The following is a 12,998-nucleotide window of genomic DNA, read 5'->3' as shown; positions in this document are numbered from 1 at the left end:
CGCGATTGGGGGGGGCTTTCTCTCTCTCTCTCTCTCTCTCTCTCTCTCTCTGCCAAGCACATATACTCTCTGGTATTAAAAAAATTCAATTTTAAATATGTGATTTTTTTTTTTTTGGAGAGATTTTTGCGATAGGGCGCGTGTACTCGCCAGCAAGACAGAGAGAGACAGAGAGACAGAAAGCAAGAAATCACCCCCCAGGGGGGATGGCCACACCTCAATCCCTTCTCCTCCATTCTCCTCTTGGGATCTTGGGCACGCATGCACATGCGCCTGGTGTGAGTTTAAGCCACCGGGTCTGGGTCCCGAACCGTGGTCGACTACATAGGAATCCAGCGACATAGCCATTATACTAACTGCTGGTCCCAATATGTGATTTTTTTTTGTTTATATATTTTAGAGCTCATTTATATATAATTTTATATCCTGCTCTCTCTTTAAGGATAATGTAATTGTTATGATATTATTAATATCTTGAAACACGATTGAAAAATTTTTTCCCAGTTACAAAAGTAATTCATGCTTATTGTAACATGTTCAAACATTCCAGAAACACATACTAGAATACTATTCATCTTAATACTCTGCTGTGGTTTAAATGTATTCCTCCCAAATTATTGTACTGAAATTTGTTTGCTGTTGTCACAGTGTTAAGAGGGTTGAAATGAAATCCTTTTTTTTTTTTAGAGAGGTTTTCGCTATAGGGCGCGTGTGCTTGCCAGACAGACAAAGAGAGACATAGAGACAGAAAGCGAGAAATCACCCCCCAGGGGGGATGGTCATGCCGCAATCCCTTCTCTTCTATTCTCCTCTTGGGATCTTGGGCATGCACGCACACGCGCCCGGCATGAGTTCTAAGCCACTGGGTCCAGAACTCGAACCGCAGTCGACTACGTGGGAGTCCAGCAACATAGCTATTATGCTAACTGCTGGTTCTCGAAATATAATCCATTTTGATTATAGTATTAAGAGTTGGGGCCTTTGAGAGGTTATCAAGGTGGGGTTCCCATGATTAAATATTGGTGGCTTTGTAAGAAGAAGGGGAAAGACCAGCACTGACACACACTCTGGCCCTCTTGCCATGTGCTGCCTTGTGCTGCCTCAGGATTCTGTAGAGAGTCTCCAGCGCCAGAAGGCCCTTCCTAGACGCAGCCCTTTGAGGTCAGACCTCCAGAAACATAATCTGAATGAACTTTTATTCTTTAGAAATTATTCTGTCTGTGGAATTCAGCTGTAAAGCAACTGACAAATGTACTGAACACATTCTCCACATAACTTGTTTTGTTTTGTTTTGCTATAGGGCACATGCGCTCACCAGAGAGATTGGGGGGGGGATAAGAAATCACCACCTATGGTTAGGCCTACTGAAGTCTCTTCTCTTTCATTCTCCTCTCAGGGTTTGGGCATGTACACACACTCACCCAGTGTGATTTTCAAGCTGCCTGGTCTGGGTCTTGAACTGCACAATTGGCCATGTGGGATCCAGCCGCCTTAACCTCCATGTCACCTGCTGGCCTACCATTTTTAATGACCATATGCATTTAAGCTACTTCTCTATTCTATAACTTTAGATTTTCTGATTTTTTAATTACTGGAAATAAAGCTAGCATAAATTCTTTGCATATAGAACCTAACGTGTTTTGAGATCTTGTTCATGTGATAATTTCCCAGTTGAGAGATTTGGGGGTTAAATGACACAAACATTTGTAGCAATTTGAATTCCTATCATTGATATATGAGCTTATCTATTTCACCATAGCTTGCTGGCATTGAATATTGTAATTAAAAACCACAACATCAAATTTTGCTAACTATGATAGCTGAATTGTATCTTGTTTTAATTTGCATTTCCTCAGTGTCTGTTGAATTTTTCATGTTTGTTAACCAGATGTACTTCATCTTTTTCAAGGAATTTTTTTTTTCTACTGAACTATCGCGATCTTAATACTCTTTTCATTTCATATGGGAATGAGATGTAGGAAATTGTAGAGGCTCACTAAGGGACAAAGAGGCTTCTCTTTATTGTGTATAATAATAGTTAAGAATTTGAGACTGTAGAATCAGATTAGTGTAGATTAAATGTTGTCATTGCTACTTTCTGTGTATTCTGAATAAGTGGCCTTATCTGCAAAGTAGGGATAATATTATCTATCTTGCGGGGTTGCTGTTAGGAAACAGTAAGGAGCTATACACACACACACACACATATGTAAAATTCTTAGTACAGTGCATGACTGGGACTTGATTAATGTGAATTTGTCACTGTTGTTATTTCCCAGACAGTCTTTTCTTATTTCCGGAACATTTGCCCCTTACCTTTTCCAGCCATCTCATTTTGTATTCTTGCAGATCAGCCAAATGGCCGACGACACAGTTGCAGAGCTGGACAGGCATCTGGCAGTGAAGACCAAAGAGCTCCTTGGATGAAAGTCCATCAGAGCTCAGCAGCACTCCAGAGTGTGGCTTCTCGTGATCCCATGGATGACAAATTGGCAACTCTCCCCGCATCCACGTGGAAGGCTGTCACTGTGCTGTCAGTCCTTGTGAGGCCCAGCTTCCAGTGGGACACACACTTGTTCTCTTCCACCTCTGCCCACTGCATTGGGCCTGGGCCTTCTGGCAGCAGCCCGTCACAGAGACCATCTGCCGCTGGCACGGGGCCTTCACCCGGGGCATTCACCTTCACTGTCATGTCGCCAAGGGACTGGAGCCATTGGCAGACTGAGCAGACATGAGGCTTGTGCCTCATCTCAGGAACCTCCTCTTCAGACAATTAGTCAGGTCCTGTCTCTGACTTGGACCTCTTCTTGGACTGATAGGGCCTTCATCTGTGCCTGGACACATTTGCTAGAGGCTCATTTGTACCAGACAATAAAATCTGAATGAATTGGATTAACAACCACAAGGGGAAGGACAGAGTTGATCTGGATTGATGATCTCTATGGTTTTGTCTATAGTAAAGCAACCAGCACAGTACTTTTGCCTCTGGGTCATCCTCGTACATACTCTCCTCTGCATGGACCACTGGACCTCTTCCACTCCTTGCCTGGCCCATCGTGGTTGCCTTCCCAGTCTTAGCTTGGATAGCACGTCTTCTGAGAAGTCTTCCTTTCTCCTGACTGGGATCACTGCCATCCATCCTCGTAGCATGGTCTCCTGCTTTTAATTTGAACCCTAATGATTCTTTTTGCTCAGTTGTCTGTATATCCCCAGAATGAAGCACGACACCGGCTCATAGCGGACATTCACGTCTGTGTGTTCGTGTTGTGAATAAATTGCTCATAGTAGCTGCTTGGCAAATGCTGGCTTCTTTTATTTCTTGTCTTAACTCTTTTTTTCTGCCGCTTTCTACTCTTGTCCTTATTTTCAACATTTACTTAGGAATGAAATATCCTTCCCCCAGGGCCTGCCTATTGTGGGCACAAGTGGTTTGTTGTGGCTCTTTGTGGAGAACTAGATTAAGTTAGTTGGATTTTGTTGCCTTTGTTTTCCTTTCTCTTCTCCTTTCTTCTCTTGTCCTCCTCCTCTCCCTTCCTCCATTCACCATCTGACTGCCATCGTGAGCTAGATGCAGTCCTAGGCATTATTGGTAATCTTCACAGTGAACTTGAGAGATGTGTATTATTTCCATTTTACAAACAGGAAAACTGAGACTTGGCAAAATTAGGTTATTTGCCTTAAGTAACAAAGCTGGCAAGTGCTGGAGGATTCCCATTATTCACTGCAGGTCCCACTACCGAAGGGATGTTTCTTGCCCTGGGCTACACAGCTAGTAAGTGACAGAGCTAAGTTTCATGTTGAGGCCTGGGGGGCTGGCAGATGGGGTAGTGGTTGAGACACTGGACTCCCACATGGTTGACCGTGGTTCGAGACCCGGACCTGGTGGCTGGCTTTCTCACTTTCCCTTTCTCTTCTCTTTCTCTCTAATCAAATTAAAAAATATAATAACAAACAAAGTTAAATAAATAAATAATTCTTTAAAAAAAAGTTGAGGCCTGGTTCCAAGGCTCTGTCTACCAATGTGAAAGGGGAAAATGAACTGTTGATTTCCTGCTGTCCTTTCACAGTCATTGTGGAGCACTTCTGTGACCACATGTGTGAGCTTTTTGTCCCCACACACCACGTAGCTCTCAGGGCACCTACAATCCAGGTCCATTCTAGCGTTGTCTTTCTGGAGCTAGCGTCAGATCCCGCAGGAGAGCTCAGCCCCTCAGATTTTCTTATTTTCAATGCCAGTCGCAAGTCTGGGCCACGCATGCGTCTGACAGGTTTGGCCTTTTCCTTGGGCTTAGTTAACTTTGCTAGAACAGTTCCCAGAAGTCAAGGAAACACTTACATATGTTTACTTATTACAAAGGCTATTATAGGGGCCAGCGGGTGGCCTGGTGGTTAATGTGCTGGACTCCCACATAACTGACCGCAGTTCTCCCCCTCTCCTCCTCCTCCTCTTCCCCCTGCTCATGTAGGAGATGGGGCGGGGGAGAAATACAGGGACAGATTTTTTTTTAAAAGATTTTGGCCATAGGGCACATACATGGCTCACCAGAGAGACAGAGAAAGGCAAAGTTAGAAAACCTCCCAGTGAAATGGCCACACTGCAATCCCTGGTCCTCCATTCTCCTGGAATTTTAGGGATGCACACACACACACGCCCAGCATGATTTTCAAGATGCCACTTCCAGGACTTGAACTGCAGTCAGCCATGTGGGAGTCCTGTGCCTTAACCACCATGCCATCTACTGGTCCTCAGGTGTTTGGGCAGTTTTACTGTGTGGTGGTCATTTGCCTCAGCTTCCCAGTGATCTAGGATCACGGGCACTTGCAACGGGTAGCGGGGGAACCAAACCTATGCCTCTCGTGGCTTCCAGCCTCCCAAGTGGTAGCACTACCTGTGTGCCACTACAGCTGCACCTGCCACCCTCTTAAGTGTTGGGTGATCACCACCTGTTTGTCAGGTACATATGTGCTGAGGACATGAAAATGACCTTGTCTTTGAGGGGTGCTTCATGCACTGAACCAAATTGCTCTCTATAATGCCTTGGGCAGAAAGGTAGGAGTCCTAACAGCTCTGCCAGGTGTCTGCCTTCAGAATGGAGCCCTGTTGATGGCAGCAGGGACTGGCTGAGTTGAAGGCAGTGTCCAACTTCTCTCTGCTAGTGGGACCTCCCCCAGACTGGACAGTGCTAAAGGCGGAGAGGTCACACACCTCCCTCGGCCTCATACTGGTGGGAGGTGCTGTGAAACAGCCAGTGAGAAGTCCCAGGCAGAATGAGGTCAAGGACGAACGACAGGCTCCTGCCCTGCTTAGCTGTCCTCAGCCCCACTCATGACCCTCCATGGTCATCATACCATCAGAAGTCAGCCAGTGGGAGAACAGGGATAGAAACGACAGTTATGGAGTCCTTGGGGGGGGTCAGCCACATGGCAGGGGCTTTGCAGCAGTCTTTGGTGAGGGCCCAAATCCCCCACTCACTGCAAATGTGCTTCTAAAAGATGCAGGATTTTTTAATAAACAGAGGAAATGATAAATTATGTTGTAACTCCACTCCAAAGGCATTTAGTTCTTAACAGCCAAATCCTCTGTAGTCTTTAAATAAACAAAAACTTATTTGGTGAACAGACGGAGGGGAGAAGGGGAATGAAAGATTTTCTGTACTTGGGTTCCACATGTCAACAATTTCTCTCCCATGTGTACATTGGCCAAAGCCGTTTATCATGATAAATGAATAAAGGAAAACCTCGAGTCCGGGGCAGTCAGACAGCGCAGCAAATGGCTTTCAGCTGATTGCTCTATTTCAGTTGACATTTATCAAAGAGTTTCTCTGTTACTCTGTGTGTCAGGGCTGCAGTGGTGGCAGGGACGAGAATGAGACTACCTGTTTGGATGTGCTGAGTAATGAGTAACACTTGAGCGATTCATTACGCCCTCTCCCTCCTGCAACCTCTCTCTCAAAAAAAAAAAGCTGGGTATGGAAATTTTCACACTTGCCAGAAGAATTAACCATGTCCTCTATTCTGTTCGATGGGATTTTGGGCATGCGTGCACATGTGCCCACCGTGATTTTCACGCCACCAGCTTCAGGATTTGAACTACAGTTGGCCATGTGGGAGTCCAACACCTTAACCACCACACCACCTGCTGCCCACCTCGCCCCTTGATATTTTTAAAAGATCATTTCAAATGCATTGGAGAGTGTTTCTTTCTTTCTGTTTTTCCAGAGTCTCACCACTTTGCAGTCTTCCTGCCTTGGCCTCCCAGCTGGAACCTCAGACCCGCACCCCCACAACTTGCTATCTTTTAGACAGGGCCTCACTGTGTTGAGCTTAAGGCTCACAGTCCTCCTGCCTCGATCTCCTTGGATCTTTGGAACTATAGACCCACACCATGGCACCTGGCCTTAAGGGTGGACTGGGAATTGAACCTAGGCCTTCCAGTGTCTTGGGAGTATGCAGTTCCACAGCTGGACCTAAAGTGTTTTTTGTTGTTGTTGTTTGTTTTGTTTTGTTTTGTTTTGTTTTGTTTTGTTTTGTTTTTAAGAAAGAAAAGGGTTCCTAATATCTGGTAAATTTTGCTCTTTTTCCTTCAACATCAGACTGACATTTATTGAATGTTTACTGTGGACCAAGAACCTTGCTTTACATGTGTTATTATATCGAAACTTCTGAACAGCCCTACATGATGTAGGTATTACTATTATCTGTGTTTACAAATGAAAAAAACTGAGATTCAGAAAGAGAATTTAACTTGCCCGAGGTCACACAGATCCTACATGCCAGAGTGAAACATTAAACCCGTATATGCCTTTGAAGAAGGTCCTTAAACACTGTTTTGGTTCTTAAGTCTTTTCTGAGCACTTACAGCTCTTCTGGGCCTAGAACGTGATGTAAGAGAAGAAGAAGTCTTGCTTTTATAAAACAGTGAGAAAGCTTTTTTTAAAAAAATATTTATTTATTTATTTATTTATTTATTTTAAAATATCTATGAATGAGAGAAAGACAGAGATCGACCAGCTCAACGGGGTCTTGACACCACGATCTAACCCCCCAGCCTTCAGCCAGTCATGGTCACAGGAAAGTGTGTGCTTGGTGTGCTAGGAGAGATCTCCAGATGTGAACCAGTAACCTTGCCATATAGGTCAGCCTCACAGAGCATAGTCTTTTACTGCTGTCCAGTGGCCAGCCCCCCAAAACTGTTTCTAGTAAAAGACTATGAGTAAATCAGCGACATCCTGGCACATAGTAAACACTGAGGAGGCAGCAGCCTGTTTGGAGATGATAGCGATCACATATTCATACCCAGCCTACCTGGCAGTCTTTCCCAGAAGGTGTCAGAGACCAGGGAGCAAGCAGATTGACCACCAAACAGAGAATAATGGTAGTAACAGTGATAGCGGTAGCGGTAGCGATAGCACTGATGAATATTTGTGCTTTTTAGTTTTCAAAATGCTTCTATTCATACATTATTTATCCTGTTGAAACCAGTGAATATGAGCCAGCAGGTGATGTGGAGGTTAAGATGGCTATATTCCACATGGCTGACTTCACTGTTGGAGTCCCAGACCTAGTGACTTGAAAATCACATGGTGCATATGTGTGTGCATGCCCAAAATCCCAGGAGGAGAATGGCCATCCCCCCAAGGGTGATTTCTCACCTTCCTTCTCCCTCTCAGTTTCTCTCCAGCGAGTGCCCACGCCCTATAGCAAAAATCTCAAAAATAAGAGGAATAATGGAAACTTTGCAGAAAGACTGTGAACGTAACATCCTCAGAAGTCACTTATTGAGACTTTGTGTACCCTAATATATGGTCAGTTTCTGTTGTGCATTTGACGAAGTGTATTCTTTATTTTGAAGGGATAAATGTGAGTATGTACACGGGAAATGTAGCTTATATAGTGTGCAGGTTTTCTGTATCCTTACTTCTTGGCCCTTTGTTGAGTTTTGGACTTAAAGGGGGTGCATTCTGGTCACCTCTTCCTGACATTTCTCTTTCTTCTCACGTTCGTTCCCTGTGATTTCTGCTTTGTGAAGTGCTGCTGTGTGGTCGGTGCACACTCTCCAGACTCTTGCATCTTCTTTATTTCATTCAATGCCTCGAGCCCAGATTCTGTCTTGCCATTTATCAAGGTCACAGCTCATGCTTGCTTTTTCTTTACCTTTGCTGGGTGTAGTCATCCCCATTTCTGACCCTTAGCCATTCAGAATCAGTTCCAAGCGTGTTTCTCTTTTAGAGTTGGATTTTGTTCTGTGAATCATTCTAAAACTCTTTTTTTCCTCTGTGTTGAGATATACATAACAAAAATTTACCATCTTGCCCATTTTTAAGTGTAGAGTTCACTGACGGATGGTAAGTATTGGGTTGTCAGAAAAGTCATGATGGGGGCTGGCAGGTGGCATGGTGGTTAAGGGCACTGGACTCCCACATGGCTGACAGCTGTTCAAGTCCCTGGTGGCTTGCTTTCTCACTTTCCTTCTCTTTCTCTCTCTCACTCTGTCCCTCTCTGGTCAAATTAAAAATAAATAAAGTAAAATCTTTAAAATCATTTAAGTAAAATATGTAATGATTTTTATTTAAATTAAATTTAAAAATAAGTGAGTTAAAAAATAAAAGTCATGATGTATTTTCGCATAGAAAAACAGAAAAATATGTCATGACTTTGCCAATGACCCAATATAGTCACACTGGTTTCACCTAGTCTCCACAACTTTTTTCACATTGCAGAACTGAAACTCTGTACTTGTTAATTCTTCACTTCCTTCTCTTTCTGGCACCAGGTAACCACCATTCTGTTTCCTGTCTGTATGAATTTGGCTACTCTGAGCACCTCATAGAAATGGAGTCATACAGCGTTGGTCTTTTTGTGACTGATTCATCTTAGCATGATATCAAGGTCCATCCATGTTGTAGCATGTTTTAGGATTTAAAGCTGAGTAATATTCCACTGTATATGTATATGAAACTTCTTTAATAGGTGACTTAGACTTACTTACATCTATTGTTAACACTGATTTTTTTTGGGGGGAGATATTTGCTATAGGGCACATGTGCTTGCCAGAGAGACAGAAAGCAAGAAATCACCCCCCAGGGAGATGGCCACGCCACAATCCCTTCTCCTCCATTCTCCTCTCAGGATCTTGGGCATGCATGCACACGTGCCTGACATGAATTTGAAGATGAGTCTAGGAATCGAACCACAGTCGCCTACATGGGAGTCCAATGACATAACCATTAAGTCATCTGCTAGTCCCAAAACTGATGTGTTTAATTGAACCCATTCTTTTTTTAAAGAATTATTTACCTTTTATTGATTATTATTACTATTATTTTTAATTTGCTATAGGGCATGTGTGGGAGTCTAGTGCCTCAACCACCATGCTACCTGCTTGTCCCAAATCCATTTTTTAAAATTAATTAATTATTACTATTATTAATTTTTTAAAGAATTTGCTACAGGGTATATGTGCTCACCAGAGAGAGACGGGTGGGGAGTGAAAAAGCAAGCTGCCAGATCTGAGACTCAAACTGCAGTCAGCCTTATGAGAATCCAGTACCTTAACCACCACATTACCTGCTGGTCCCAACCCATTTATTCTTTATGTTCAGTATTAACACTAAGTGATTTGGTTTTTCAACCCTCAGCAGAAAGGGACTAGAGATCATACTGAGAAGGGTTACTTCTACACAGAGAAAGTTCAGGGTTTGTTAAATGAGTAAGTGATGGTCCTTGTCTCTTGCATTTCTTTTTTTCTGGTCTCTGTTGCAGTCTGTCGAATGCTGTTAAGTTGGATCACCCTGAAGCATAGCCTTTACCATGTCACTCTTCTGCTCAGAAACCTTCAATGGCTCCCCATTACCCTCCGAATTATGAAAACCCTTCACCCTGGATTTGATTTCTCTCTTTAGTCATGATGTATTTCTCACAGCTACCCTGATTATTAGCTTTCTGAGACGTTGTGCTGCTTTCCCCCGCCTCCAAGCCTTTCTTAGCCTGCTTCTTTGCCTGCTGTGTGCTCCTGAAGTCCTGTCCCATAGAAGGCGCAGTTCATCCAGCCTGGACGCCTCCGTAGCCCCAGGCCATTTCTGGCACTTACTCATTGTCTTTGTCTCCTGGTCCCTACACCTGCGTGTGTCTGTCAAGCGCCTGCACAAGGATGCCCCTCGAGCTCAGCCAGTCCCCCCAAAATCCCCCAACCTGATTTCGTTCTCAGGGAAAGGCCTCGTCACCCCCATTACCAGGTGGGAAGCCAGGACACTGAGAGCCGTGTTTGCCTCCCTCTCCCTCCCCTCCTCATCCAGGAAGTCTCCAAGTCCAGCCAACCCTATTTCAAAGTGCTTCTACCTTCCTTCCTGGGCACCCCGAGGTGCTTACCTGGACAAATGTAGCAGATGTCCCAGACGGCCCCTCCCAGTCTCTGAGCACTTGGCTCCACTGCAGAGGCCGTGACGAAGAGTCCCTCACAAGGAAGTGCCCTGCCCTCTGGGTTTCACACAGCTTGGCTAGCACAGTGCTGGGCACAGAGTGGGCACAGAGGAAAGCTCTGTCCAGCTCTCATGGTCCTGCGTGGTCTTGGGTTCATACGGGGTCAGGATTGTGTCATGGCCCAGGGTTTCTCTCATGATTCCCACCTGCCGGTGCAAGGCCTTCTGCCTCATGTGCCTCGTCTGCCTTGAGTTTCTGGGCGTCTCCTAAACCGCACACCCATAGACCGCCCCCTCCTCTCCTATCCAGGCTCCCCGTCCTGGCGTCTGCGCCACGAATGCCACCAAAGGATTGGCACCTTTGCTCCTGCTGGAAATGTTGGTGTTCACCATGAGAGTGCTGGTTCCCAGGCTCGGGACGCCTGAGTATGCTGAGTGGGTCCCCGAGGAGGCAGACACCCCAGGTGTCTTCCCTCATCCCCTCCCTGTGTAGGCCCCTGAGTTCTGGAGCAGCCTTGTTGAGGTCCAGAACCCCTACCCTAAAGTCTTCCAGACAGCAGCTGCTGCTCATTGCCCCCTCGCAGGGCTCCCAGCCCTTCCTTTCCAGGCTCTGGCCTCTACCAAAATAGCTCCCCTCTTACACAGGGCTCCCTTTCAGCCCCCTGTGCTGATGTATAGAGGCTAAAAGTGCTAGACCTTGACTCTGTGTGGTTTTGCTCCTTTAGCAAGTGAGGATGGAAGCACAGAAAGAGGGTGAAGTTTCTTGTTCACAGGCACAGAAGAGGGCCAAATGGTAGTGCAGTGGTATACAACTGCACCCACAGAGGAAGGTCCTGTGTTCCCACCCTGGGGCCTCCCAGTACGTGCTCGTCCTGGTGCAGCTGGCTGGGGATGCCCCGTCGGGTATGTCTGTCCCTCTGTCCCTCTGTCTCTCTCTCTCTTTTTTTAAGAGGTTTTTGCTATAGGGCGCGTGCGCTTGCCAGCCAGCCAGACAGAGACAGAGAGACAGAAAGCAGGAAATCACCCCCCTCAGGGGGGATGGCCACGCCACAATCCCTTCTCCTCCATTCTCCTCTCGGGATCTTGGGCACGCACGCACACATGCCCTGCGTGATTTTAAGCCACCGGGTCCGGGACGCGAACCGTGGTCGACTACATGGGAGTCCAGTGACATAGCCATTACGCCATCTGCTGGTCCCTTTTTATTTTTAAACAATTTTTTTCTTTTCCTAACCTGTTTTTAAATAAACATGAAAATTTCTACTTAACAATGGGGGGAAAGGAAAACAAACAAACAAACAAACAAACAAACAAAAAAACCTACACTTTTTAAAAATACTTTAGAAAGGTACACAGAGTTGGCTGGTGCCATAAGGGAGTAGTAGTTAAGGGAGTCAGACCTCACGTGGTGACTGCAGTTCAAATCTCAGCCTCAGCAGCTGCAAAAACATGCTGGAGCATGTATGTATGTCTCCAAAATCCCCACAGGATGGAGAAATGGAGAAGGGATTGAGATGTGACCATAGCTCCCTAGGGGAGCTTTCCTCCTCTCGCTCCCTTCCTATACGTGCACAAGTCCTATGGCAATAATAATAATAATAAAAAGGCATACAGGGAACCAGCAGTTAGCGTAATGGCTATGTCGCTGGACTCCCGTGTAGTCGACCGTGGTTCGCATCCCGGACCTGGTGGCTTAAAACTCACGCCGGTCGCATGTGCGTGCGTGCCCAAGATCCCAAGAGGAGAATGGAGGAGAAGGGATTGCGGCGTGACCATCCCCTCTGGGGGGTGATATCTCGCTTTCTGTCTCTCTGTCTCTCTCTTTCGGTCCGGTGAGCGCACGCGCCCTATAGCGAAAACCTCTCAAAATAAATAAATAAATAAATAAATAAAAATAAAAAAGACATACAGGGGAGGACATGGAATTCAGGGAGTCTGGTGTCTGGTCCCCAGCTAGGCAGCCTCATAAATTTTCAACTAAGAGAGCAGTGGGGCAGGAGAGGCCTCGGGAGCTGCTGAGTGGCTGCAAGAGCTTCTGAGCCCCAGTCCCAGCCTTGTCCTTCCCATCCGCAGTCCCGGTCACTCCATTCCCTGTGGGTGTCAGGGAGGGGGTTAGACAAGGCCAGAGGTTTCCAGCTGGGCCAGAGAACCCAGCCTGTCCCAATGACATTTCACTCATCTAGACAAAAATAAGTCAAAAATAAAGGCAATGAGCAAATGTTTTCACAGAATTTAATTTGCTTAACTTAGTTGGGTATTCTTAGATCTTGTTCCTTCTACTTTTGTTTTGGTGTTAAAATATTCTTTCTATTATGAAATGAGAAGAGACTGGCGATTTCCAAAAATCCTCATTCATTTAGGAAAACACAGAGTGGGTCACCTTCTGCTGGTTCTTTATTTCATTCTTTTCTTTCTTCTTTCTTTTTTTTTAACTTTATAGATGCATAAATCCCAAAGTCTGGGAGCTGTGGGACCTCACGCCTACTCCTCCTGCTGACATCCCCGAGGCTGTCACCCACTGGAGGCTGCAGCTGTAGCCGGGAGAGAAGGGCAGAAGGAGGGAGGCGGTGTGACTGTGTG

The 12,998-nt window shown here is 45.6% G+C and overlaps 1 protein-coding gene across 1 annotated transcript in view; it reads left to right on the top strand.

The window, feature by feature from the left end:
• MRRF (mitochondrial ribosome recycling factor) overlaps positions 1–3,795 on the top strand; it is a gene marked incomplete in the record, with an annotated part of 68,716 nt that extends 64,921 nt beyond the window's left edge. Inside the window, 1 exon segment of the mRNA XM_014588607.2 lies at positions 2,350–3,795. Within this exon segment, the coding sequence (XP_014444093.1) occupies positions 2,350–2,427 (78 nt within the window).
• Positions 3,796–12,998: the final 9,203 nt, after the last annotated feature.

Source organism: Tupaia chinensis, unplaced genomic scaffold (assembly GCF_000334495.1).
Source record: "Tupaia chinensis unplaced genomic scaffold, TupChi_1.0 Scaffold000289_1, whole genome shotgun sequence".
In the NCBI taxonomy this organism is placed as follows: domain Eukaryota; kingdom Metazoa; phylum Chordata; class Mammalia; order Scandentia; family Tupaiidae; genus Tupaia; species Tupaia belangeri.
This window is presented reverse-complemented; position numbering and strand designations above follow the sequence as displayed.